Source organism: Phyllostomus discolor, chromosome 5, assembly GCF_004126475.2.
Source record: "Phyllostomus discolor isolate MPI-MPIP mPhyDis1 chromosome 5, mPhyDis1.pri.v3, whole genome shotgun sequence".
Lineage (NCBI taxonomy): Eukaryota > Metazoa > Chordata > Mammalia > Chiroptera > Phyllostomidae > Phyllostomus > Phyllostomus discolor.
Window position 1 is genome coordinate 156,792,325 of NC_040907.2, and position 26,761 is coordinate 156,819,085.

Below are 26,761 nucleotides of genomic sequence, written 5' to 3' on the forward strand. Positions count from 1 at the left end.
TATAGGGGAGTGCTCTCTTTACATCCCTAACTATAAACTATATTTCTTTTTAGTTGCTCTCCACTGATAAATCAAGAAACAAATATTCTTTTCAACACCCTCAGTTATATTACAGAAACATGCTCTGAGCTGCCCATCTGATGGATTTTCTTCAATACTTTCCTGAATATTAAGCATCCAACTTGAACTCCTTATATTAACGGTAACAGCACACCAGGCAATGCCTTAGGCTGGCATTGTTGAATAAACATGTACACGTGTACTTTTAAATTTTATACTACCCACATTAAAAATGTAAAATGAAACAGGTAAAATAAATAATAATGATATAGTTTATTTAACAAAAATGCCCAAAAGATATTATCATCTTGATATAGGTCCATTATGAAAAACTGCTGACATACTTTATATTTTTCCATACTAAGTTTACAAAATCCTGGGTATATTTTACATTTCTCACACATCTGTATTCATATGCTAAATTTTCATCGGAAATCCTTGATCAGTATCTACATTTTATAAAATTTACAGTAGAAAAATGCAGATTCATACACACAAATTTACTCCAGACATACTTAAAAGTTTACGAATGACTAAATTGGTCATCAGTGTTCAAACTGGTTAAGATTAAATAAAATTATACATAAGTTTCTTGGTTCCACTGGCCACATTCCAGGTGCTCAACAGCCATATGTGGCTAGTGGCTCTGGTAACAAAACAGCTTATATATTTTTTCTTATTTATCTATCACAATATCCCTTGTGGTAGGTGTCATTCCCCACTGTGCCTACGGGAGTACAGCCATGCAGGGAATTTAGAAACACGGCTCAGATCACACAGCCAGTAAGTGCTGCTGCTACAACTAAACAAACCCATGTTTGTCTGTCTAAAAATCCCGGGCTCTTTCCACTATGTATTTTTCCATATTATTTTTTATTGAGGTATAATTTACATACAGTAAAATTTATCCTTTATCCTATACAGTTCTATAAATTATGACAAAGGTATACAGTTGTGTAACTACCACCACAATTAAAATATAGAACAGTCCTATTACCCCCAAATATTCTCTCTTTTGGCCTTTTAGTAGTCAATTCTCCCCCCACCCAAAGTCACTGGTAAACACTGGTCTGATTTCTCGCTCTCTCCAGCTTTGCCTTTTCTGTAGTGACATATGAGTGGAATTAGACAGTAGGTATTCTTTGAGTCTGGCTTTCTTCACTGATGCATTTGAGATTCATTCATATCATTAAGTATCAATAAATATTCCTTTTTATTGCCAAATAGTATTCTATTGTTTGGATATATCAGTTTTTGTATTCATTCACCAGTTTGAGGGCATTTAAGTTGTTTCCTTTTGTGTGTGATTATGAATAAAACCTTTATAAATAATCACGTGAACATAAATTTTTATTTTTCACGTGTCAATACCTAGCAGTAAGATTGACAGGTTGAATATGACTATATGCTTATAAAAAGCCACCAAGCAGTTTCTAAAGTGGTGGGACCATTTTGCATTGCTGGCAGAAATGTACAAGCATTCCAGCTGCTTCACATCTTCACCAACACTCGGTATTATCAGTTGTGCATGCGTGTGCGCGTGCAAGCAAGTGTGTGTGTGATTGTGTATGTATTTAGCCATCCTGAAAGAAGCATAGTGCTACCTCATTGTGGGTTTAATTTGAAATTTCTCATGACTAATTTTGTTAGATGGATAGAATGCAACTCTCTGAGGTATCCCCAGACTTCTGGCCTCTTTGACCATCTTATTGATGCTTCCTTGTTTTCCTTGTCCGTAATGGATGCCTTCCACCCTCTGTATTACCATGATCTTAGATGACCCTTTTTTGGCCAGATGGACAATTGCTTATAGCCTCCAGAGGGACATATTTTCCAAACTGACCTTCATTGGATTCTCACCACAGGTTTGACTCTGGGGACAGCCCTCAACAGACTGCGGTAATTGCTTTTCTCAGCAGAGTCCTGGTTTTTCTGTCCCGAGGGCCCAGGGAGGTGAGTGACAGATGACCGTGCCAGCTGGAGTCAGTGCTCTGCCAAGGGGTCACTGTCAGTTTCCCTTTGTAGTTCAAATTGACTCCCCGAAAGTGGGCCATGCGATCCTGACACCTTGTACTGCCCTCTTCCATGGGGCCACCACCAACTGGTGCTTTTCTTCCTGAACTGCTGGGACCAATAGCAGCAGCCAGGCCTCTGACTTTAAACAACAGCAGAAGGAAGCGTGTTTAAGGCAGATGCCAGCTTCCCCCCTGCATGGAGAGGATTCAAATGTGTGTCTCATTATCTAATTCCTTTACATTGACTATAATGAGAGTAAGTTGTGTTTCTTGATATATATGTACCTACATATGCCCACATATACCTGCATATATGGGTATGAGTCTATTAGGCTGCATCCTAAATATATTTCATTCTTGGGCTGCATTCAAAAAGTTTGAATGCTGTTAGCCTAAGGTATACAAAAGCAAAATGACTTCCCAATGTATAGTCCATTTATTTAAGATATGGAGTCAAGGAGCAATTCAGTAATAATGTAAGGGCTTTGACCAATCCAAATGTAAAAGGAAAGGACTCCGGCTCTCTCAAACAAGAGGTAAGATTGCTGTGGCATTAGGTGCAGCTACAGGAGAAAGGCCTTCAGAGCTACAGGTGCGTTTCCTGGGCTCCAAAGACCTCCTTCCTATACTTTTGCAGCCTCCGCTCTCCTGATTTTGCTCCCAGGATATGTGGGACACACAGAAGGTGTCCAATTGAGTGGGAAAGCTCTTAGTGGGAAATGATGGTTGTGACCATTCCATTTGCCAAACATGCTCACCCAGAAGAACACAAGAGGCGGTGGCATGGCTAATAACTGTGCTGCGGTGCATCGCACTGGAGGCAGGGGAGAGGGTGACAGGACCCCCACAGGAGCAGACTCAGGAGTCGGAGTCTGACTCTGTCTTTTCTTCCAGGAAGTGGACAGCCGGGCCCTGGGTATGTGCTGGAGGTAGGCCATCTGGCTAGGCAGGGAGAGTTCTTGGAATCAATATCTGGTGGCCCTAAGAAAATACCAAAAGGTGAAAGGTTTCAAAAAACATGGACTGCGTTCTCTGTGAGGAATAACTGGCAATTAGGTTTAAGAAAAACACCTTTGCCGTTGGTTTTAAAGACCCACGTGATCTGAGGGCCTCATGGCTCCGTGAGAAGCATATAAGGTGACAGTCTTCCTGAAGTGACACTGGCTTTAAGCAGCTAGGGCGGCAAGGGTGCCTCTGGGGAAGGGCATAAGGTCTTCAGCAGGGCCCCCCCCCCCCCCGCCTCCCCCCACAGCTTGGCCTCTTCCCTCACCCGCCCTCTGTTCAACTTGGGAACCTAATCAATTCCATTCTTGGCCACTTATCAAATTCCCCTGGTGGTGTCCTTCCCAGATAATTCTGTTTTCTTTCTGATATTCTTTGTCCATTTTTTTCTTTGTTTGTTTTTATTTGGGTTGACATTCTCTTTCAAGGCCAGTCAGGTTACTAAAATATTAAAACACAAATAGAAAAAAAGAGACTTCTTATTTCATCAACTAAATTATGCCAGTAAAAAAAATAAAAGAGCTCACTTCTGTGGAATTCTTTCCCGCTGGTGTTCTCTCTGAGCTGCAATAAATCTCAGTTAACCATGATCCTTAGAGAATGGGGGATAAATGTAATTAAAATTTTGAGATATCTATTACCCAGAAAACCTGCCATTAAACCTTCTGTTTATATATACTTGAACTGTTTGAGTTATCTTTTAGCTTTGAAATATACTGGAACTGTATGGGAAGTTGAGAACGTTTTAATTTTTTTTGACATAGGATATTGTCAATATAAATAGCTGTTCTTATTGCCAAGAACATAGACACAATAGGAATAAAAGTTTGAGTGAATTTGTACTTATTCCAGAACCTTCTAGATCATAAATGTCCTTTAATCCTCTAGCTTCTTGTTTTGTGGTGACGCTTTTCCTCCTTCAAATTATTATGGGTGTGCCAATCCCAGGAATCTGGAACTCTGGCAAGAGTGCCTGTGTTATTTTATTGTATCCATTGTCAGCCAACCGAGGGAAAATAGCAAGAGCAGGCCTGATTCTGCCTGTTTCAGAGTGACTGCTGGCTGAGAACCAAAGAAGATATGGCAGTTCTCCGTAGTCATACCATGAACTAGTGACACAGCCAGAGACAGGTTCCAGGTCACCAACTGGGTCATCTACCGAAAGTATATTTACCTCGCTACCAATTCGGACACCTTAACTTCTGTCGTTAAGGAGTATACCTTCATGCCTCGACAACCTGTTTACAAGCCCCTCCTGAGCAGGAGAGGGTAACACCTACGGTTGTTACTGATCATGCCTACCTCAGAGGGAATGCTAATAGCTAGGGACAGGGTCCTGGGAACAAAGTGCAGAGACATGCAAGATGGGAAAAGGCAGGTGGGTAAGAGGGGAATAGGACATGTAAGTTGCGGGTGCAGAAATGAACTTAAAACTTTCGCAGAGACCATGTAGCATGTGGTATGTCTCACCATGTTCCTTCTCTTCCTTTTTGTACCCCTAACATCCTGTGGAAAATGCTGGGGCTCCTCTCAGGGCTCCTCGAAGACTATAGGCATTTTGGCCCAATGTTCTCCATCTCTCGCCCTTTTTCCTAGGTAGCAGGTATCAAAGGGATATTCCTGGCAAACAAGAAGGTGGATGACCAGGTGAAGACTTACATCACTTACAACAAGGGCAGGGATTGGCGCCTACTGCAAGCTCCAGATGTGGACCTGCGAGGAAGCCCAGTGCACTGCCTGCTGGTCAGTCACCCAGTCTCGTGGGAAGTCCACAGGGAAGGCCGGCTACCCGAGGATGCTGCCTCAGGGGCTCTCTCCCATCAGCGGGTCTTAGGAGCTGGGCTGGCGCTGGGCAGGCTTTTCCCACAGCTCCGAGGGTGTGGATCTGTGGGCTCAAACTGTCATAGCACTTGGGTGGAAAGTTCAGCTGAATATCAGAGGCTTTTATGGAGAAAACAGTAGGTGATTTAACTTAGTAAGATAGAGACACATACAAGAGAAAGTAGCTGTGTTCCAGGGTCCCAGACAGCTCAGTAGAGCAACACACCTCTTAACCGATGCTGATATGATACATTTTGATAAGTGTTTGATGGATGTCAAGGTGAGCAAAAATTGCCTTGGAAGCTCAGGAAAGGTCAGGCTGGTGTGTCCACATGGAGTAGTCGACCTATCAGCATCCCCGGGGTTACAGCTGCATGGAATGTTGGGGTAGGAGCAACGGAGGACAAGATGTATAAGATGCTATATCTGCACCCAGGTGCTCCAGCTCTAGGTGGGGACAGAAGACAGGTAATTAACAGTGATATTCACAACCCTCAGTGCCATCTGAAAGAGGACCTATGTGATAGCAGTCTGGTGGTCGCCAGAGGGAAGGGGCAGGGGGAAGCTGGGGGTGGAGGGAAACTTAATATATAGTGACAGAAGGTTGGACTTTAGGTAGTAAGCACATAGTAGAATATACAGATCATGTATGATAGAAATGTATGCTGGAAACCTATACGATCCTATCAACCAATGTCACCCCAATAAATTTAATAAAAATAAAGAAAAACATCTAAAAAAATTCTTCCAAGGTTCCAGAAATGGTTATGTTTCTGCTTAGCAAAAAAAAAAAAAAACTTGCCTGTTGCCACTTATTTCAAAGGTTTATTACCACTGAATCATATTGTTGACAATATTTTAAAAACTGGAGCTATAGTGGAAAATAGGGCAAACATGGCCTTTCCCCTTTTGTAGCATCGGTCCAACTCCATGGTTTTTGCTTGGGGGCACTAAGAAGGTCAAAGACAAATGCCTACCTATTTATAACAACTGGTCACAACATAATTTTTCCTTCAGACCTTACCCATGGCTTCATCTTATTTCTTTGATTTAATTTTCTACTTACCCAATTTCATCATTTTCATATTTTTCCTTATTATATAATAACTATATTATACATCCCTATACATTATTTTAAAGAATGCACAGATAGGGATAAATAAGTAAATATTGGACACAGACTTGCATGAGTTTTAGGTAATGGCTTCCAATATTTTAAGTAAAATTCAAGTGAAATTATAAATAGGAACCAAATACATAAAACAGAAACAGAGATAATCTGGCTGAAAAAGAGGGTAGAGGGCCTGGCAATCAGCTTCCCCTCCTCACCCCTCCCAGCGGGGGCCCTCAGGGCTCTAAGAAGCAGAGTGTGGTGGTCAGGGTCAGCTGTGGGGGAAGGTCAGTGCCATCTGGTGGTAAGGAACAGTCAGGGAGGTGTCACAAAGCCAGCCACGACCTAGATCTTGATGGACGGGATGGGGTTGAGGAAGCGAAGGGAGAGCAGACAGTGTGGTGGGAACAGGGCCAGGTGCCCCGGGGCAGCTCCTGATGTGAATGTATCGGCCATCTCAGGTGGAGATGACTCCTGTCCAAACGTGAGTGTGTGGCTCACATCCAGTCCTCGCTGTTTCCAGAAGCATAACATCTGGTGAGGGAGGGCCGTCTGTCGGGTTTCCTGGAGTAAAGCCATTTCCTCCTTCTCCCTCGTAGCCCTTCTGCTCCTTACACCTGCACTTGCAGACCTCTGAGAATCCCTATTCCTCGGGAAGAATCTCGAGCAAGGCGACAGCCCCGGGACTTGTGGTGGCGACAGGTAAGGAAGATGTTCCCTAGACTTCTTCCTCGCTGAGAGCTGCCGGATGGTGTGTGTAAGTTCTTTGGATTCGTTTGCGCATCAGGTGAAAGCTCTGGGCGCTCTCGCCAGGACATAGGCAGGGTACCTGGATCCCCAAGGCCATTCTAATAACCCAGGAAAAGAGCTCCAGATGCTTGTAACTTCTAGGTGAGTGTGCCATCCCTCAGTCACAGAGCAGTCCTCTCAAAGTGAGCTGACTGCCCAGAAAGATTATTTGTAATAGAGAATTCTCATTTGAAGAAAATGTGACCTATGAACTTCCTAGCTCACCAAATACAAGTTGGGGTAGCGCTCTCTTTACACAGAGGATTCTTCACAAAGGGTTTCCTCCCCGAGCTCTTTTTCATTATGAGGTCTCCCGTGCATGGAAAGGTTTGTTTGCACGTGATTAACACTTGGCTGAGAGCCTGGGGAAAAGGACCAAAAAGTTAAGGTTGCATTGTTGAAACCACTGTCCACTGAACATCAATCAGAGATGAAGATAAAGCCACTCGGAAATGAAAAGGAGAGCCTCTGGGGGAAGGTGCTCTGATTAGCATGCGTTTGATTTACATACGCCTTCTCAGGAATACATTGCTGGCATAAAGCGGGGCAGGCTTCTTGTCTTACACGTCGGAGCTCCGGTGTCAGGCAGCTTTTCACTAATGAAAGCAGATACATTCACGGCGCCTTTCTGAGGGGCACATTCTGTTCTTTCTCATCCACCCGAAGCTCTGCCCCTGCATGGACTGCTGTCTGCTAGACGTGGCTTCAATGCCCAAGCCTCCAGCTGGGCGCACTTTAAATACCACCAGCACCCAAACCACTCTAATCAGAGGGGCAACTAGGGTAGCCTTCTGGCATTTCGGTCAACTTCTCTCAGCCCCATCGGGTTGGGCTCACCGTGTTTAACAGCACTGGCTTCAGAGAGCTCGGGGCAGTGAGAGGTGAGAGCACGCAGTCTCTGTAGCCATTCTCCCAGCTTAGGGAGTGCTGTCTGCACTCTGTAATGGCTAACACGCGTGTGGGTACACCTCCCAACCCCAGGCTGCTGTACTCTCCGCCTCTCTCGAGGTCTACAGGACGCCCCGGACTGGAGTAGGAGTGACACTGAAAAACCGTAATCCGTAATAAAAGTTCATGTTATTTAAGTGCGTGTGTACTGTGTAGCCAGGCTTTGTTCTATGTGGCTCCGCTGCAGTGAACGTCAGTGTTTTCATTGCCAAAGTGGGGATAATAGTTGAGACAGAATTGGAGGAGTAAATGAAGCAATGGATGTAAAGTGGTCAGAACAGTGCCTAGGATATACTGAGCCCTCAGTACGTGTTACCTATTGTCATTAACATCACAGAAGTTAAAACCACTGTTTTTGCGACAGAAGGAAGTGACTTGCTCCTCTCCTTCAGCAGAGCCCATAAATCACGTGTGCACACTTCGCGTGCACTGAGTGAATGAATGCACTCGTTAACCCTGCCGTCCTGCTTCACAGGCTGAGCTCTGACACTTACTAGCTTCATGAATTTGGCTTCACTCTTTAACCACTGAGCTTTGTTTTCCTCAGCTGTAAAACAGGGGTGTTTTCTACTTTCTGAGGGTGATTAAGAATTAGAGATGAAAGAGTGTGTCTCCACAACCCAGCAAAGGGCTAAGAGCGTAGAGAGTGGAGTTACTGGTGGTTGTTATTACCTGTGACCAGCACATGCCTCTGAGTTAGCCCAGTGCTGAGGCTTTATACACTAACAACATGCAGACATTAAAGATTTGGTTTTTATTTTTTTATCTGAATATATCAGAATTAACTGATTTACTTTTCTTTCCCCTTTGTAACTCTTACAACTTTGTATGGCTTTTTGCTGCACCCTGGGACATTGGAGGGACATAACATAGCTGCCCAGCTCCTCATGAAAAGGTGGAGCTAGATCCCTGGCACACGATTCCTCCAGCCCCTGTTTCTCCTTACTCTGTGTGCCAGCTCTCCCTGCGAGATTATTTGCTGTCAAATAATTACGAAGTTAGCCACGGGTCTCTTCAATGGCCTGCATGGAGCCTGTCTCTCCAGGGCCCTTTCCTACATTCATACGTTTCTCCTGCCTTTGGGTGTCAGTCACCTGGGCTCTCTCCCCTGCACTCTTGTTACTGCCTCTTCCCATCACTCACTGAGCTATGATCTCAGGGAAGCTGTGTGGATGACAGTGTACCCCTGGACTCATCTCTAATTCCCACTGAGACTGTCTCAGAAGGCAGATGGAATTCCATTCTGGAGAGTTCGACAATTGCTTTAAGCAAGCAGACTCACTAGGGTTCTTCATATTCTTACCACTGTGGTTTTAAGCGAGTACTTAAGACCTCGCATCCTCACAATGCAAAACATTTTCCCTGTCTTGGTTACACAAGGATGCTATCGTGTAGAAAAGACTATCACTCTTCTCCTCAATTAAAATGAAGAGACGGAGGACAAGGGAGAAGAAGAGGTGCCACGCCCATGTCCACATTCTCTCTGGCTCCAAGACTAGTCTGTGCAGTAACCATGCAGCTACACCTAGCTCTGAGCTCCTTCATGTGCCAGCTCCATAATGACCCTGGGCTCCCTGCCATGCTTCCTACAGACTTTGAATGTTCAAACCCCAGTGTTGTCCCTCCATGGAGGCACTGTCCCTCCCTGCCCCTCCTCCTCTGAGCCCTTGATTGCCCAGTATAGGCAATGGTGAGAGAAGCATCTCTAACTCCAGAGGACTCCAGAATTTCTCCTCCCTCTATCTCTCTCTTTCTCTCGCTCCCTCATCTCTCTCCCTCTTTCCACGTTTTTCCCCTACAAGTTTTTAAAGAGCACAAAAAGGTAGCCCTGGAGGAATTGGGGCATGGTGGTAAAAGCACGTTGTTTAGAGGTGCCAACAAGCACAGTAGCAAACTTCCGTGATTTCCCAGTTATGCTACTGGCGAGAAACACTCCCCGTTCTCCATCTCACACCTCCTCCCTCCCCCTTGTCCCCTTGTCCACTTCAGTGGGGAACAGCCGCACCTTCCAACAAGGCTTTGGGAAGCCTTTTCAGTTCCACTGTAGCCAGTGAGGCGCATTGTTCAAATCATCCTTCTCTGACACTGTAACTTTGTCAGAGATTTCCCACTGGGCCATTTAGGCACTGAACATGTTCACAGATCAAATCATCCTGGATACATTCTTTGTGTCTCTTCATCTGGGAATCGACTTTTCAGTCTCTGTGATCAGCAGCGTTTCTTTCAGGGCTCCTTCCAATTGACAGAAGATATTTCCAAAAACAGACTTCATTGTTCATCTTGGATTCTTACCACCATGAAGCCTCCACAATCAATCTAGTCGAGCTTTGAAAGAGAGGCTGAGGATGTTGGCAGAACCAGTTGTTAAAGAGGGTAAAAGGTGATGGTGCAGATCCTAGGGACCCATGATAGGGATGCCAGACTCAAGCCCTAGGCTCTCTCTTTCCCTCCCCTCCTCCCTCTCTCCCCCACGCACACGTGGTAGACATCACTAATTGATCACCATACTCTAATCTGTTGCAATCAATTATGGCCTCAGAATCCTTATTAGTACTATGTCCCAGGCAACCCTCAGCCGACAACTTGAGTTGATATTCTCTGCCCCATCCTTCTTATCTTTATCTGTATCTTCCAAAACCTATACCTGGAGCATGGAATTCCTGGTTCCAGATAGATAGCCCCAGTGCTGCCTGCCATGCCTCTCCCCACTTCACTTGTTCCTACTCTCTGAGTCCTGAGCCTCAGGGTTATTTTTGGAAGCCTGAGTGTCAAAACAAATAGGTTAGCTGTGTGCTCCTGATGCTGATGGGGGCTTGACAAGCTGTAGCCTGGCTTTAATTTCTCATTTGGAAACATTAAATGTCAGGAGATCAATTAACATTTTCATTATTGCATTTTTATTGTGTTCTTATTTAGGCTACAGATGTGTGGGAGCCAACATTCCTTCCTGCTTCCTCCCCGCCCTTCCTGCTGTTTTTTAAATAAAAATAAATGCCAGTCAAAATGATATATTCCTACATGTTTGGGATACCTTCCTGACTCTCAGTGCCTCCCCAAATGCACATCAACATCGGAACATGATTCAGTCATTTGTCTACTCATGTATTCATTCCACAACTAACTATTGAGCAACTAACTACTACATTTGGGACACTGTTCTGAACTCTAAGGGGGGTGGGGTATCCACTGGGGACACTTGGGCAATAATACAGATAAACTAGAAAGTCTCAACCACTTTCTTTTACAATAAATATAACCCCAAGGTAATAAAGTGCAAGAGTAAGAAAAAGGAGGGGAGAGAGAAAAAGACTGAGCAGTAAGCATGGTCAGTCTAGGTGTAAATGAGGTGACTTCATTATCTGCCATGCTTGATGGTGTGGTCTGCTAAGTCTTATTCTGGGCACTCCACAATTTAGATTACATAGTTCATACTATTGGGTCACTCAACTGCCTGTCACTCAAAGAGACATTTTGACAAGTTAGAGTTGGAAACAGCCATGGCCAAGTAGCTCAGTTTGTTGGAGCATCGTCCTGATGCATCAGCATTGTGGGTGTGATTCCTGTTCAGGGCTCATATAAGAGTCAACCAATGGAGGTGTGAATGAGTGGAACAGCAAGTCGTTGTATCTCTCTTTCTCTCTACTCCTCCCTGCCACACACAACCCTTCCTCCTTCTCTCTAGAATCAATAAATAAAGGGTTTTTTTAAAAGTTGTGTGGGACACACACAAGGACACACACAAGTTTTCCTTAGGTTACAGTACATGTAAGGAGAAAGGTGTTCCTAGACCTAGCTGCTCCATGTGTGTCAACTCTTCCACTCTTGGCCACCTTCAGGGAGCACCTGTCAAGGTCAATTTTTAAGAGATGACTAGTATATAGAAGGAATACTTCAAGAGATCCAAACTAATCAATATTCAGTCTTTGAGTTTTACCATTTAAAGATTCATTTGTATCATATTATTTTTTTTCTCATATTGGGTTTATCTTCTTGCTGGGTTTTTGATATGATACCAAGAAAGAAACTATACAAATCAACTCTAAACATCATTTGGGAAACCTTTATTCACTGTCCCCCTCTCCCCTAGTCCCAAGAACCTATAATCTATAACCTGCCTGCTAATTTCAAATACTCTGCTTATGTTTCAGGCAACATTGGCCCGGAGCTCTCATATACTGATATCAGTGTGTTCATCTCTTCCGATGGGGGCAACACATGGAGACAGGTAACTGGGAGATTCAGAGACAGGGAAGAGGGATTTAGGGCAATTTCTTATAACATCTCACCTTCCTATAGATTCTCAGGCACATTGTAACTTTGTGGTTGCAAAGAAATGGAAGCAGCTGTTCAGTTAGGTCAGTTGGGCTGGCAGATTAGATGACCCATGGGGTCAAATGAAAATACCACTGGGCAGGGAATAGGAGGAAACTGGAATTTCTCCAGTTATTTTATTCTGTTATTCAGCAATACATACAGAACAGTCACTGGATGCGGAGTGCTGTGCTGGTTGCTAGGGATACAACTGATAAAATGGTTCCTATCATTAATGTGCCATGGGATCTTTGCAAGCAGATCTCTTAATCTCTCTGGGTCTGTTTCTTTATCTACAAGATGAAGGGGGTAGAATACTAAACCAGCAAAATGGTAGAACCCTGTGGTTAAGTATTGTGTAGGTCCCACCATAAGTAAATATGAAACAGCTGCATAGATACATGACTATATGAACACATAATTCAGTTTTGCAAACATTTGGAGCAGTGCTGTCCAATAAAACTTTCAGCAGTGATGAAAATGTTCTGTATCTGTTCTGTCCCTGTGGTTACTGAGCACTTGAAATGTGACTAGTGTGATGGAGGAACTGAATTTTAAATTGTATTTGTTTTAATCAATCTAAATTTCAATAGTCTCATGTGACTACTCTATTGGACAACACAGATTTATACAATGCCAACTAGGTATGAAGTACAGAACTAAGAAGGCGGTTGAGAACTTCAGATTTCTTTCCTCAAGGAGATCAAAATTAAGTAGTGGAAATGGGCTCATAAATAACTGGAGCTTAGGGTGATTTTATTATTTTAGCAGCATTATTAGCATGTAGAGGAAAGAAAGGAGTTGTTCTACTTGGGAAAACTGGGAAAGACTTCACAAGAAGAGCTGACATTTTGCTAAGTTTTAAAGGTAAGAAGTTTTTTGGGGAAGAAACAGGAACATCTTGATGATGAAGGTGAAGTCACCATCTGAAATCTAGTTGGATAAGGTTGTCATCACTGTCATCAACATCATCCTCACCACCCCCATTACCACTGCTGTCACCACTACAAAAATTTACTTACTAGACACAACCAAGTACTTCAAGGCATACAACAAGAAATATCTTCAGGTTCCTTCTCATGAGGCCATAATCAGTTGGATGAGGAACAGACACAAAAATGAAAAATTAACTTCAAAATATAAGATAATCATTAAAAGGGCCCAATGAGGATAGAAGCTGGAATGCAAACTCTTCTGGTATAGAAACTCCAAATAGACAAGCCATTGTCCCTCCAACTCAAGGAACAGCTCACCCTATCAGATGGAGACTGCAACATTTTGTCCTTGCACTGTGACTACTTTGTTTTTTTCCTTCTTCCCAAAGAGCTAAGGGTTCCAGTTTCTACTCCAGTGCTGGACAGGGCAAGAGATGATAGTGGCCAGAATGATAGTATTGAGAGTAGAGCGTCAGCATAACAACTTCCCTCTCCTCTCCAATGCCAAGAACCTCCATGATGTGGCTCATCACAGAGCCCACCTATAGATCTGGAGAGAATGTGCTAGCATTACAGGTTCAGAGTCTTTGTTTATATCTAAAATACAAACAAATTCCCCTTTTGACCTTTGTGCATTGACTCTCATCATTAGTATGGACATTCTTCTTTCATTTAAAATCAAATATGGGAAAGAAAATGAACCAAGGCCTGGCCTGAGAATCCACTTGCCTGCTTTCTGTAGTGTTTCTAAGGCATGTGTGAAAAAGGCCCCATTCCTCCTACTATTACCTCCCTTTCAAACTTGCCCGTTTCTTCTTACACCTTCTGGTACTTCTCACTTAACCACCATCCTAACCTCTCCATCCAGGCTGCAAGAAGCACCATGAATGCTAGAAAGCTAGAGGGGTTCTTTAATTCCACTTTTCTCTAGAATATTTAAAGTAGGGGATTGGGTCTCTGCTGGTGAAATGTTTCTTTCCTATTTCAGGTTGGAGATTTGAAAGTCATATGTACTAGAAACACTGCTATATGTAGGATTAGGTTAAAAGTTCTCTTAGTTAAGAGCCTTGCATTGTAGTAGATGCTTAGTAAATGCCTGTGTTGATTGGATGGATGGGTCCCTGAATGAGTGAGTGGATGGATAAATAGTTGATGGGCAAGTGGATAAATCAAAGAATGAATTACTTTGGGTCCCTGGGAGAACTATGTTTCAGTGACCAGTTAGTATAAAGATCCCTGAGCACCAAACTTAGGTCTTCATTCATCTTGCAGGCAAACCTTGAAGGTGGTGGCTAAGACTAAGAGCTCAGTTATCATGTATACCATAATTTCTAAAGGAAAGTCTTTTATATTCCTAGATAGTTATAAACAGAACTCTAAGACCCAGACCATGTATAAATTAGCTAGCATCTGAACAGTTGAGGAAGAAGAGAGAGCTGAGTAGTAATCTACTAAAATAAAGATAGGGAGGCTTTTTTAGTCATATTTTCTTTTTGATGATCCAGTTGAGCACGCATCTTGTTGCCTCCCCTTCTTGTAGCACACTGGTTCACAGTGCTAGTGGGCAGAGCCATGGAGAAGCCATGTCCTTAGCCTAGGGAGACTTACTTGTTCTCTGCAAGCCCATTTCCTGATCTATTAAAGCAGGAGATAGTACTTGTCAAATTGCCTGATAGGGATATTGGAAGAAGGAACAATTTCTATAAACGACTTTGTAAACTAGGACGCACTATGCAAATGTAAGGTGTTGCTATAATTGTTGTTGTCGTTGTTCTAGATCTTTGATGAAGAGTACAACGTCTGGTTCCTAGACTGGGGTGGCGCCCTGGTGGCCATGAAGCACACACCTCTGCCAGTCAGGCATTTATGGTAAGGACAGCTCCCTGCTCTATTAAAGAGCAACTTTATAGAAAGAGTTGGGACATGTTATTCTGCATGGTTTTGTGTCCGTTTATCCACTTCCTCATCCATTTGTTCACTCATCCATCCACTCAATGTATATTGCATCATTTAACTCTTTGGTAGTAGTAGTAGGCCAGGTAATTTAGGTGGGGAGAAATGATATATACAAGGGGATGGTAGGAATGGTGTTCAGATAAGGCAAAAAAGATCAAGAATGATCTCTGAGTTCAAATGGATAAGGTTAAGAATTGAAAAAACGGGAGATGCAAATTGCTTCAAGAAGAAGGTCAGTGCGTGAACTAAGTTCAGACCAAGATAATTTGAGTTTGAGATGTCTATAAATATTCAAGCAGAGGTGATCATTAGTTGTCAGACATATTCATTTGAAAATCAGGAGAGAGGTCTGGGCTGACACTCTGGATTTAGATTCGTTTAGTTGTTAGGTGGTAGTTAAAGCCATGGCTGTGGGCTCAGTGGCTCAGGAGGGTGGGAAAAACAAGGAGCGGCCAGGGCCTCCTAAGAAACACTGGTGAACACTAACATGCAGAGCAGAAGAAGAAATTGTGGGACAGATTAAGGAGTTGCCAAAAAAAAAAAGCCCAGGAGAAATATTTTCATGCATGCCGAAAGAAGAGGCAATCAATAGCACCAATTCTATAATCAGGTAAGTTAGTTATATAGTGAAAAACAATCTAGGACTAATCAATATGCCATTGATGATCCTTGTCAGAGTAAATTCAAAAGAGAGGTGGGCTTAAAAGGTAGATTGCAACAGATTTATGAATGAATGAATGGATGAATGAATCAAGGAATAATAAGCAATGGGGTAACAGAGAGAGACTGTAGATAACTCTTCTTAAGAAAGTGGATAAGTAGATTATGGAATAAAGTTGAATATAAATATATGGATATTTAATATACATATATATTGACACTCCAGTGAGGACAAATAGTTGAGGATATATTATTAAGGTGATGATTTTAATGATGATGATGATATTGCTGTTGTTTGATTTTGTTTGGGGACAGGGTTGGATAAGTCTCATGTGGGTTGATATCCTGAAGGAAAGGAATCTCAGGTTCAGCTAAGTGAGTATTTGAGAGTGAAGATTTGGTGGGAGACAGTATGCTCCCTAGAGTACAAGTGGGGTCGGATTGTCCACGGGCTAGAAGGTGGACTCTGGCTTAAATACCAGGCCCCTGATTTGTGGAGTAAGAGTTTTCAGAGACTTTTACTGGGAAGCATCAGATCATAATCAGGAAAAGGCATAAGATCCCCATCTCTCAGTCTGGCTATCTATTAAGTTAAACCAAATGAAATTGGCATTTTTGTAAGTCACAAATGGTGAAATATTATCAGTTCCTTAGAGTTCAACCTAGCATAAAGTAAAATGGTAACACCTACTACTGTATCTTCTTAGAGAGAGATTGAGAGAATAAATTTTAAATATATACATGAGCCATTTATAAGAAAAGTGCTCTACCAACTCAAGGATGAGCTTGTAAAAGTTCCCAGTGTAATTGTTTATCAACCTTTTACTACTGAGCATATACTTTTTGGTTAGCATCAGAGGAATGGAATTAGGTGCTATTAATGGTAGTCAGCAGTTACTGAGGGATTGATTATTACATTCCCAATACTGTTCTAAAGCTTTACATAAATTATCTCCCAGGAACAACCCTATGTATGTGAGTACTCTTTTTATCACATATTTGTAGTGCCATTGCAATGCAGGCATACTAAATACCTTGCTCAAGGCTACACAGTTAGTACAAGGCAGCACCAAGTTGGGTCTCTGTAATGGATGCTCTTCTGTTTTAATGACTAATCTCTCAGACATTTTAATGAGGACACAGAGGCTTACCACATGGCCCTGCCTTCTGAGAGATCATAGTCAAGGAGTTTAGGTAGTCCACATATTACTTCCAAAAGGAGCACTTGTCTGGGAATTGATGGAAATCATCTAAGTTGGGAAATTATTTAATATCCTCTCAGGAATGTGTAAGTAGGATCAAATCATGCCTTTCAAAGTCATCAATACTAAATTTGAGTTATCTTGTGTTCTATGATGTATCTCTTCTGTTGATGAAAAAAATAAAATAAAGCTCAGTAAAAATAAATGACATTCCCATTGAATCACCTCTGATAATAATAATGGTAACAATACCTTCTCTTTGTTCACCTATTCCAACTTACATAGTATTGAAAATAATTTTTCAAGCTCAGTTTTTGCGATAGCATTTTCTCCACATAAAGGATATTGATACTACCATTTGTCATAAATGCTACACATTTCCCTGAACTTGGATATCACCCACGATTTCTGCTTACTTATCTATGAATGCCTTTCTAAAATCACGCTTCCAGTGGTTAAATGCCAGCTTTGGAGTGTGTTAGAAAACAAGCACAAATAACTCATTCAGGAATTCTGCTTTGAACTTTGGTTTCAAAGGCTGAGTGAATGTTTTGTAAGGGCTTGACCATATCATTGTCATCAATGTTTCCTTAAGAAATTCTTGACTGATTTTGCCTCTTGCGTATGAATTGCAAGCTTGTGAAACTCAAACATTTGTTTCTTTATTACCAGTAGTTTCTAGTTAAGTCATAACCTTCAAGATAAACACACAACTCATTTTAAGTGGAAGAAAGGTTAAGTAATCACTTCATTGTGACTTTCTATTATATGTCTCTGACATTATTTTGTATACATATGTATATTCATTTGCATAGGAAAATGACACCAGCCTACTCACTCTCACAGAAGGGTACTGTGGCTCTCCAGTTTAAATAATAGCTACATTACCTTTCGGAGAAAATAGGAGTCATCATTGAAAACTGGGGGAAACTTTAGTGAGGCTAACAAGGCATGCTGTTTTTTGAAAATTGAAATGATAGGGAGCTAGCTATGCATGAAGACAAAAAAAAGCATACAAATTAACTCATCTATTCGTGACCACTCACATTTGGATGCATAGAGATTAGCACGTAAGTGTTATTTCAGTTTAGCCTTCCAGAGAGTATGTCCTTTGTACCTTAGAAGCATTAGAGGGAAGGGAACAATAGAGCCCTATGAATCAATGTTTTAATGAAAACTTAGGCAGGTAGACTGGGATCCTACCATGTGCTTAGCTCTAATAAGCGGTCAGTGTCTCCTTTCAATGGAATGTTCTGGGAAACTGAAAGCAAAACATCAACTGGTCTTTTTTGTTCAGCAGAACATTCCCACAAAAACAATAGTTCCGATGAATATATATCTCTGAGAAGTGAAAGGCATGTGCTATTCTGAAGACCTTCCAGGTGGCTAAAATGTTACCACCTCATGCATTGTGATAAAATACAACAGCACAATTCACCCAAGGGAGAAACACTGATTCTCAATGACCACTGTAACTCTGTTGCTGTGCTAGAGACTTCTGGGGAGGGCTCTGGATGTTCCTGGAAGATTCTGTTTCATTTTAGTTGATCTTATTTGAGTTTCATAAAGTTATAGATGCATGCAGCAAGAAGGGGGTCTTAGAAGATACCTCTGTGATACCTAAGAAGGTCACTCTACTTTACCAGAATACCACAGTGCTGACCCACTGGCAAATACCCAAGACAGAGAGCCCCCATCTTGTACAATGCCTGTAGCTTGTTTGAAAGATTGTTTTTGTGTTGAGCAATAATGAGCCTATTTGCAATTTTTGTCCATCAGCTCCTGTTCTGCTGGACAGACGTATGCAGAATGTTTGCTCTAGAATTGTATGTAATTTTTATAGTTTCAGAAAGGACCACAGTTGGAAAGGACCTCAAGATATTTCTTTGTCTAGACTTTATAATTCTGGAAAATGAACAGATATGCAACTCAAGACATATTCTGTGCATTTTTCATTTATTCCTCACATATTGTTTGAGCATGTACTATTTATACAGCACCAGTATCGGGGCTGGGATGCACCAATGGACAAAAGAAATACTTGTGAGCTTATATTCTTATATACAGATACATGACTCTGCTCTTTAGAAGAATGATAAGAATGGGAATATTGACTCCCTTATTCTAGCTGTATTTTATCTGATATTTTCATGCATTTAACTATATTTTCTCAGAGTGTATTCAAAGACATTGCCCCTTTTCAGTAGTCAATAAATATGGCTGTCCTTGTTTGCTTGTTTAACTATTTGAAAGCTTTCTCACTAAAAAATAGTATAAGGCAATAATATTTAATTCAGTTCTATTATTCTCTTTCCTGAGCTATCTTCAATTTATATAACCTGTTTCTAGAACAACCTTTTTTTTTAACCTTTAGTTACACTGATTGCCAGTTTTCTACGATGATCAAAACTAAACATAGTATTTACAATCTGGTAGTTGGATAATTTCTTTTATTACACATGTTACCTATGTGTGAATGGCTTGATTGCCTCTCATAATAGCGACATTACTTGGAAATGTCTACCTGGAACCTGTCTATGACCTTGGTTTCTGTGTTTTTTTTTTTTCCTTTTGCTTGAGCTTGTTATTAGTTACTATTTTCCTTTTTCCAAATGCGGGCCTTTAAAAAAAATTAGGTATTATGCCTGAATTTGATTTTACCTTATAAGCGACTTCTAAATCTACATTCCTAGCTTTGGTTGCTCGCCAAGAATCCAGATCCACCCACCCAAATGTCTCCTGGACAGTTACAATATGGAAGTCCAAAAAGCATCTAAACCTTGATGTGGACTAAACAGAAGCAAATAAAAAACTTCCATGAGCTTTTCTTTCCATGTCCCTATTTCAGTTACTTACCTCCCCAAATCTGTGTTGTCCATGATTTCTTTGTTTTGCTCAAGCAATCTGTACATATTCTATCACCAGACCCTGTTTACTTCACCTCTAACAATATCCTAAGTCTTTCCATATCTTTTTATCTCCTCTATTTTAACCTTTGTTCAAACCTCTTCTCTTACTTGGTCTCTGACAATTCCCAAACCTCCCCCCAATTCATCTTCTTACATCCACTTTGGGCCCTGATAATCCACGCACCAAAGAAATAAGAGTTATATTCTAAATCTAAAATCAAATCATATCTTTCCCATTTCAATGGGAAAAAAGTCCTTTCTAGTCTGGCCCAGCCCTTTTCTTTCTTTCTTTCTTTTTTTTTTTTTTTTTGGACTGCATTTCCTTCTGCTAATTTCCTTCCCCACTAATCTATAACCACTGAACATTTTTCTGTTCTTCCCATGCAGCAACTTCATTTCACATTCGATCTTCCTTCTGGAGTGGCTCTCATCTTGATCTTTGCACAGCTAGTTCCTTATTATTCAGATTTTAGTTTAAATGTCACCTCCTCAGAGAGGACTTTCTTAAATTTCTGATACGATATATGTGTTCAGTCACTCTCCATCACATCACTCTATTTTAATTGCCTTCATGACACTTTTTTCTACCTCATGTGTTTGTATCCATTCATCTGCTGACTGCCTCTCTCCTCAAACTAGAATGTACGTTCTGCTGAGGCTAGGGCCAGCCCTTTCTTGTTCGCTCCAGAGATGCTGCTACATCTCTGGAACAGAGGGCGGTGCCAGAGCTGCCTCAGAGTAGGCATCAATAAATGTTTGATAAATTAATCTTATTTTACTTGGGTTTTGCAGTCCTGTCTTGCCACTATTTGGAGGCCAGTTATAACTTTACGCCTGTCTCCTCGAGTATTGGCAATCCTACCAATTTCAATTTCACCCGGGGACCTAATAAGAAATTCCTAATTCCTTTGTCTTGGCCATTAATGAACTATTGAGCTGAGGAGGAGAAGGGGGATCTCCTGGGGACACCATTCAATACAGTTGGTTCAGGACATTTAAAAACTTCTAGTCATTGAAAAGAATCACTTTCCCTCATGTCAAGTCACCGAGACCCACATTTCTGATACGCAAGAGATAAAATGTTTTCAATGTATCTCTTGGAGTTTCTTTAGCAGATGCTTTTGTTGTGTATTTTTTAAAAATAATTAGTCGTGCATTAGGAATTACTGATCTCAGAAGACCCGTGAGTGGCAGCACCCTGTATTTCCAGTGGTGCACTGACCCTAACGGGGGGTCACAGGGTTCATTCCTCACTCTGGCTCTAGACATCTGCCCCTTTGCTGGTGCTTGTCTTATATCACCTTTTCACTTTGATTATTGTATATGCTAGCTTTCCCACCTGGATTTTGGCATTTCTCATTTTTCCTGCTCATCCCAGCCTTCCCTCTAACCCATACTTCTGCTCCTTCCATATGAATTCAGTTTATTCAGCTGGGCTTTTATCTTCCACCATTTCTCTATTCATCTCTGGCTTAGATCCTCTTTGGAGCTTCCATTTTTGAGCTAGAAGGCTGTGATGGCCCCTCTGCATCTACTATGGTAATTTATCTTCATGTATAATGTAAAGATAACTATTCTCTGTCCTAGTTTTTTTATCCTTACCCGAAGATATTTTTTCATTGCTTTTTTCTTTTTTGAGAGAGAGAGAGGATGCGGGGGGGGGGGGGGGGGAGGGTGGAGAGAGGGAGAGACATCAGTGTGAAAGAGAAATACTGATTGGTTGCCTTCTTGTATGGTTCTAGACCAGGGATTGAACCCAAAACTGGGTATGTGCCCTGACGGAGAATCAAACCTGTGACCTTTCAGTCTATGGGACAGCACTCCAACCAACTGACACACACTGGCCAGGGCTGTCCTTCTATTAATGTTAGTGTAATGAGGGCTCTTCCTTCCCTGGGATGCTGGTGACACTAACGACATTTTGTTCTGCTAGCGTTAATACCTGACCTTCATCAGTAAGGAAAGTCTGAGAATGAGACAAGGACAGAGGCCTTCAACTCACTGTGGCTTTTTTCTCTCAAGGCAAAAATCAATTTATTCAAAGTCACCAAAACAGACAAGTAAGAAATTAGACAAATATCTCTCTCTCTATATATATTTTTTACTTCCTGGACTTACCACACAGCATTAACTAGTTAGTGGCCCTGGAACACTCTGAAACAGCTATGATTATTTTAGGAACCAAGATGGTACACAGCAAAAAAAGTCAAGTCCATTCTGAATCATGCCTTTGTTTTCACTTTTGCAATGAGAACCTCATTTCCAAGAAAAGCAGCTTAGATCTGCCCAACTTTCTCTGAGTCAGCTGAGATGACTGTTTAGCTTTTAGACTATTTAAAAAAAACACAAAATTACCAAGTTCTTAAAAGTCACGACAGTATTGTTGACTACCATCATCATGCGTTATATTAGGTGTTCAACATTTTTTCCTCGTATATAACTGAAACTGTACCCTTTGACCAAAGTCTCCTTTCTCTCTTCTTCCTCCCCACACTCCCCTGAAGTCAGCTCCACTGTGGTGATTTTTCCACAGCATATCAAAACGTCAACTTATATACTTTAACTATAAATGATTTTATATGTTAAAGATACCGCAATAATTTTTAAGTTCAAAACATACACTCTTAATTTAGGAGCCCACAGAACTTTTATGAGCAATTGTATCCTTTTTTGTCTGGATATAGACCTAGGAACACTACAAATACAAAGATTGTCTGAGAAATTAATTGTTCTCATGGTAAAGAGATTGACTTTCTAATTCTTTTTAATGAATATATTGGGGAATAGGGGATAAGACAGTGAGAAAAAGAAAGAGACAGAGAGACTGAGAAAGTCAAAGAAGTAAATCAATGGAGGACAGACTGAGTTGGGTGACTACAAGGGGGAAGAGACTCCCGCATCCAGTTCATAGATAGAAGTATAAATTGTGCTTGAAAAAAAATGCTTGGGTGGGTTAGAAGAAGACTCATAATCATTCCTGATTTGTTTTATTCATTTACTCATTTAACATTTATATAGTACCCTGTGCCAATTTTTCCTGCTAAGTACTAGGCATGGAAAAACGAATGCTATGGTCTTTAATCCCAAAGAGTTCACAGTTCATTGGGAAAGTCAGACATATTTTTGATAATATATATGCAGTATCAGGATAGCAGCATTCTAACATAGATATGTAGGTAGTGTTAAGGGGTCATTCAGTGAACATGACATACATGGCACCCCTGCACTCCCAGGATTATAATGTTGAATTGAGGGATTCAAGATAAGTTAAAAACCCGTCACTCAGCACTCGGATAGACGGAGGCTTGCATCTTGTAGGAAATAGAGTTTCTACAATTGAACTCAGAGAATCCTGTGTTGTGGAGTCAGGGAAGAATTAAAAACTAACCTTGGCCAGGAAGAATCTCTGAGAATGAAGCAAAGAAAGCTGCCTTGTGGAAGTGGTATTGGGAAAAGCTTTCCATAGGAGATGGTCTTTGGGCTGTGTCCCTGGTTGAATCCAGGGCAGGCAAGGCCTTGATACTGCCAGGAAAGGGAAGGAAGCAAGCACTCAGAATCTCTTGAGTCCTTAGCTGCATTGCTTAAAACATTTCTGAAGTTGTATCCACAAAGGGCCAGACCTTCCGCTTACCATTGGATGAAAGATGGCATAGCTCTGGCCAGAACATCCCCCACACTCAATATTCATCCCTAAAAGCCTCTGAAAGTGGCATTGAGGAGGGAAAATGATCCTAACATCCATCCTGAGCTAGTAGGAAGTTGTTTTTTTAAAGGTATGATCTAAAGACACACACCTCCCTTCCCATACGGTACGCTCGGCACTACTCAATTTATCTGTGTCAAAAACTCCAAGGGCTGAATTGATTGTGCAGTGTATTGAACCTTGGGTCCCATTCGGAGTACTTGAAACGTGACACTCCATCCACTAAGCCCTGCTGCTTGGGTTGTTTTTTTCAGTTCTAGTATGCTGAAGTATTTCTGCAGCCCTCATGGTGTTTCTGCCTGGGTTAGGAAATGCAGCTTTCATCAAACCTCATAATAATATGGGGAGATGTTGATGACTAACGCCCATTGATAACCCAAACTGCCAGAGAGCAGGACAAAGAGGAGAATTTCATAACCCGGAAAGTGGTGGCAGAAGAGTGTGGTTTTATTTTCAGCTGCTGTTTCATGTCTTTGTTTCTAACGCAGGGTGAGTTTCAACGAGGGCCACTCCTGGGACAAGTACGCTTTCACTTCGGTCCCTCTCTTTGTCGACGGGGCCCTGGTGGAGGCTGGTGTGGAGAACCAGATCATGACGTGAGTACTTCTTTGGCTTTGGTCGAAGGGAGCCAGGAGACCTGGGGTCTACTTTCACCCACTGAGGCAGTTTTTCTCCCAGGGAGCCTCACACTAACGCACTGCAGTCTCTGGGCCAGTGTTTCCTCATCTGGAGAATGGAAATATTTGTGTCTGTGCCAGTGATTCGGCAGACTACTTACCACAGCAGGGAAGCCAGGCTACTCATTAAAATGTTAAGATTTCTAATGGAATTTAAACTAGTTTTGTAACCAATTTCCATTCATCTAAAAGCCCAAGCAGACAGAAAGCTTATGTCTTTACATATATTTCACTCTTTCTGAAACATTCCATAAAGGACCAGGGACAGGGGCGGAGGAAGCAAAACAGCCGACATATTGACAACAGGGAATATTTTTTAAAGATTTCATATATTTATTTTTAGAGAGAGGGCAAGGGAGGGAGAGAGGGAGGAAGAGAAACATCAATCTGTGGTTGCCTTCTTGTGTACCCCCTACTGGGGACCTGGCCTGCAACCCAGGCATGTTCCCTGACTGGGAATCGAACTGGCCACCCTTTGGTTCACAGACCAAAACCCAATCCACTGAGCCACACCAGCCAGGGACAACAGGGAATATTTTAAGAGAAACTCCTACAATGTATCACACTCACACATTCACACTCATGCACTCACACTTACAGTTCTTGTTTCACTTTAGACTAATTTGCTGTGAAAGTTTTTCTACACTCCTTTACAATGTAAGTAGATGGTGAGACATAGATCGTAAAGCTGTAAAAAGCCATGCATTACTTTCTGAGTATTTGATACTTTCCAAATATTTGAATATTGTAAAAGTGTATCAAATCTGAACCCCTAAAAAGTCGATCACCTCTGTGTGTTTGTGTGTACGTGTGTATGTCGGAGTTATGGTGACCTTTCACCAGCCTGTACCACCCCGCTTCCCCAGCCTGTACCACCCCGCTTCCCCAACTCCTATAATAACAAGCAGACTCTATTATTAGTCTGTCAAATCACTTTATTAAGAGTTAACACTATTGTATGCAACTTGATCTGTACAAATCATAAACAGTATTTGAGAAACATCATTAATACTTAGAGTTTAAAGCTTCATCATTTGATGGATACATGACAATATGTAGCATGAGTTTTATATGTTCACAAGGAGTAACATTTTTCCTAAAATAGAAATGATTCAGTAAATATACATATATATATGTATAGTGACTATATATGCAAGTGTGTATATGCATACACACAATACATATCGTTATATTACATATACATAATATGTATAGTTATATCGTATACATTGATTACAATATATAATAGTATATATAATAATATAATATATATACACACATACATGCATACTTCTACACAGAGATGATGGAGATAAGAGGAATCTGTAGGATCTAGGGTCCTGGAAAGACCTTTGTAAAGTTATACCATAAAAAAAATATGGTGTTACCTAGTATATGCCAGATACTCTTCTAGATGAACAAATAAGACAGAAACCGCTGTCCTTTTGGAGTTTGCATGTTTGTACATTAAATAAATGTAATATAAAGATGGCATGTTACCCAGAATACTCAGCCGAGAGATTAAAAGTTGTACTTAGAAATTCCAGGAAGTGAATGGAATACTAGAAATACTACCATCTCTTTCCAGGAGAATCTCTGATAGTGAGCTGATGCTTCCAAATTATCTCCCATCCTTCACTTAATCACTAGATATAAAAGATAACCTTCATCTTTTTTAGAACTTCCTCTGATGTGAACATCAAAGAGTTTAACTATTGAGTTGTAAATTCCATAAGGTAAGGTACACACATTCGAGAAGGTTGTGCAGTCTGCTTCAGTTAATCAAGGCAGATGTGGTGGCTCAGTGCTTTCAAATCAGTCATGTCCTAGCATCCTGGGCAGTGAAGGTATACATACATGGTCCTCAAGTACGGCCTGCCTTCTTTCTGGTCCTCCTTTTATTCTGGTTTCTCCTCATCTCATAATGTGACTTCTCCTGCATTCTCTTCTAAGAAAAACCTATTTGAACTCATTGCCTGCTTCTCTTGAGCATCACTTTGAACCGTATTACATGTACTCTAATTTCTACATGACCTGGAATTCCCTAGCAAATTTAAGGCTGCAGTTTAAATTCTGTGTTCATCTGGTGACTAATGTTAATAATTTTTTTCTCACCTTCAGATGGAGTTTAGCTGGTCACATGGATGTGGGGGAAATTGACCTCAGGGTCAAAGCACTTACTGAAAAGACTAGAGAGCACTCCCACTCCCCTTTCCTCCCACTAAGACTCCTCAAGAGTGTGGCAGGTTTCTGCTTCCACCTTACCTTACTTGTCATGATACCTTAAATGGTAAGAAGCACAAAAGGAGCAAGAAGAGTGCATAATATTCTTATATGAGTTTTGGGACAGAGGAGTATGTCCTTTTACAAAATTAAGATAGGTTTGGAAGCAGTCCAAATACCCAAGTATATAATTTTTATCAAATTCAAAATTTCTCTGTTTTTAACTTTTTATTAAATATAAACTTTCTCTAGTACGAAAATGATACTAGTTTTTCCAGGACTCTTCAGACCGCCAGAGAATGAGCTGTTAAAGAATTGCCGAGAGACAATTTCTGTTTCTGTCTAAGATTTAAAAAGGAATTTAAAACCAAGTGGCCCACTAGGTAGAGCTGACCAGTGCTTTCCCTCATGGAATGCCAATGGCAAGAATTATAGCAGG

The 26,761-nt window shown here is 41.3% G+C and overlaps 1 protein-coding gene across 2 annotated transcripts in view; it reads left to right on the forward strand.

The window, feature by feature from the left end:
* SORCS3 (sortilin related VPS10 domain containing receptor 3) overlaps positions 1–26,761 on the forward strand; it is a 551,877-nt gene that overhangs the window by 451,822 nt on the left and 73,294 nt on the right. For both annotated transcript variants that reach the window (XM_036027268.1, XM_028514086.2), the window contains exons 10-14: positions 4,674–4,820; positions 6,609–6,711; positions 11,895–11,971; positions 14,770–14,861; positions 23,911–24,018. In XM_036027268.1, the coding sequence (XP_035883161.1) occupies positions 4,674–4,820; positions 6,609–6,711; positions 11,895–11,971; positions 14,770–14,861; positions 23,911–24,018 (527 nt within the window). The remainder of the gene's footprint in view (positions 1–4,673; positions 4,821–6,608; positions 6,712–11,894; positions 11,972–14,769; positions 14,862–23,910; positions 24,019–26,761) is intronic.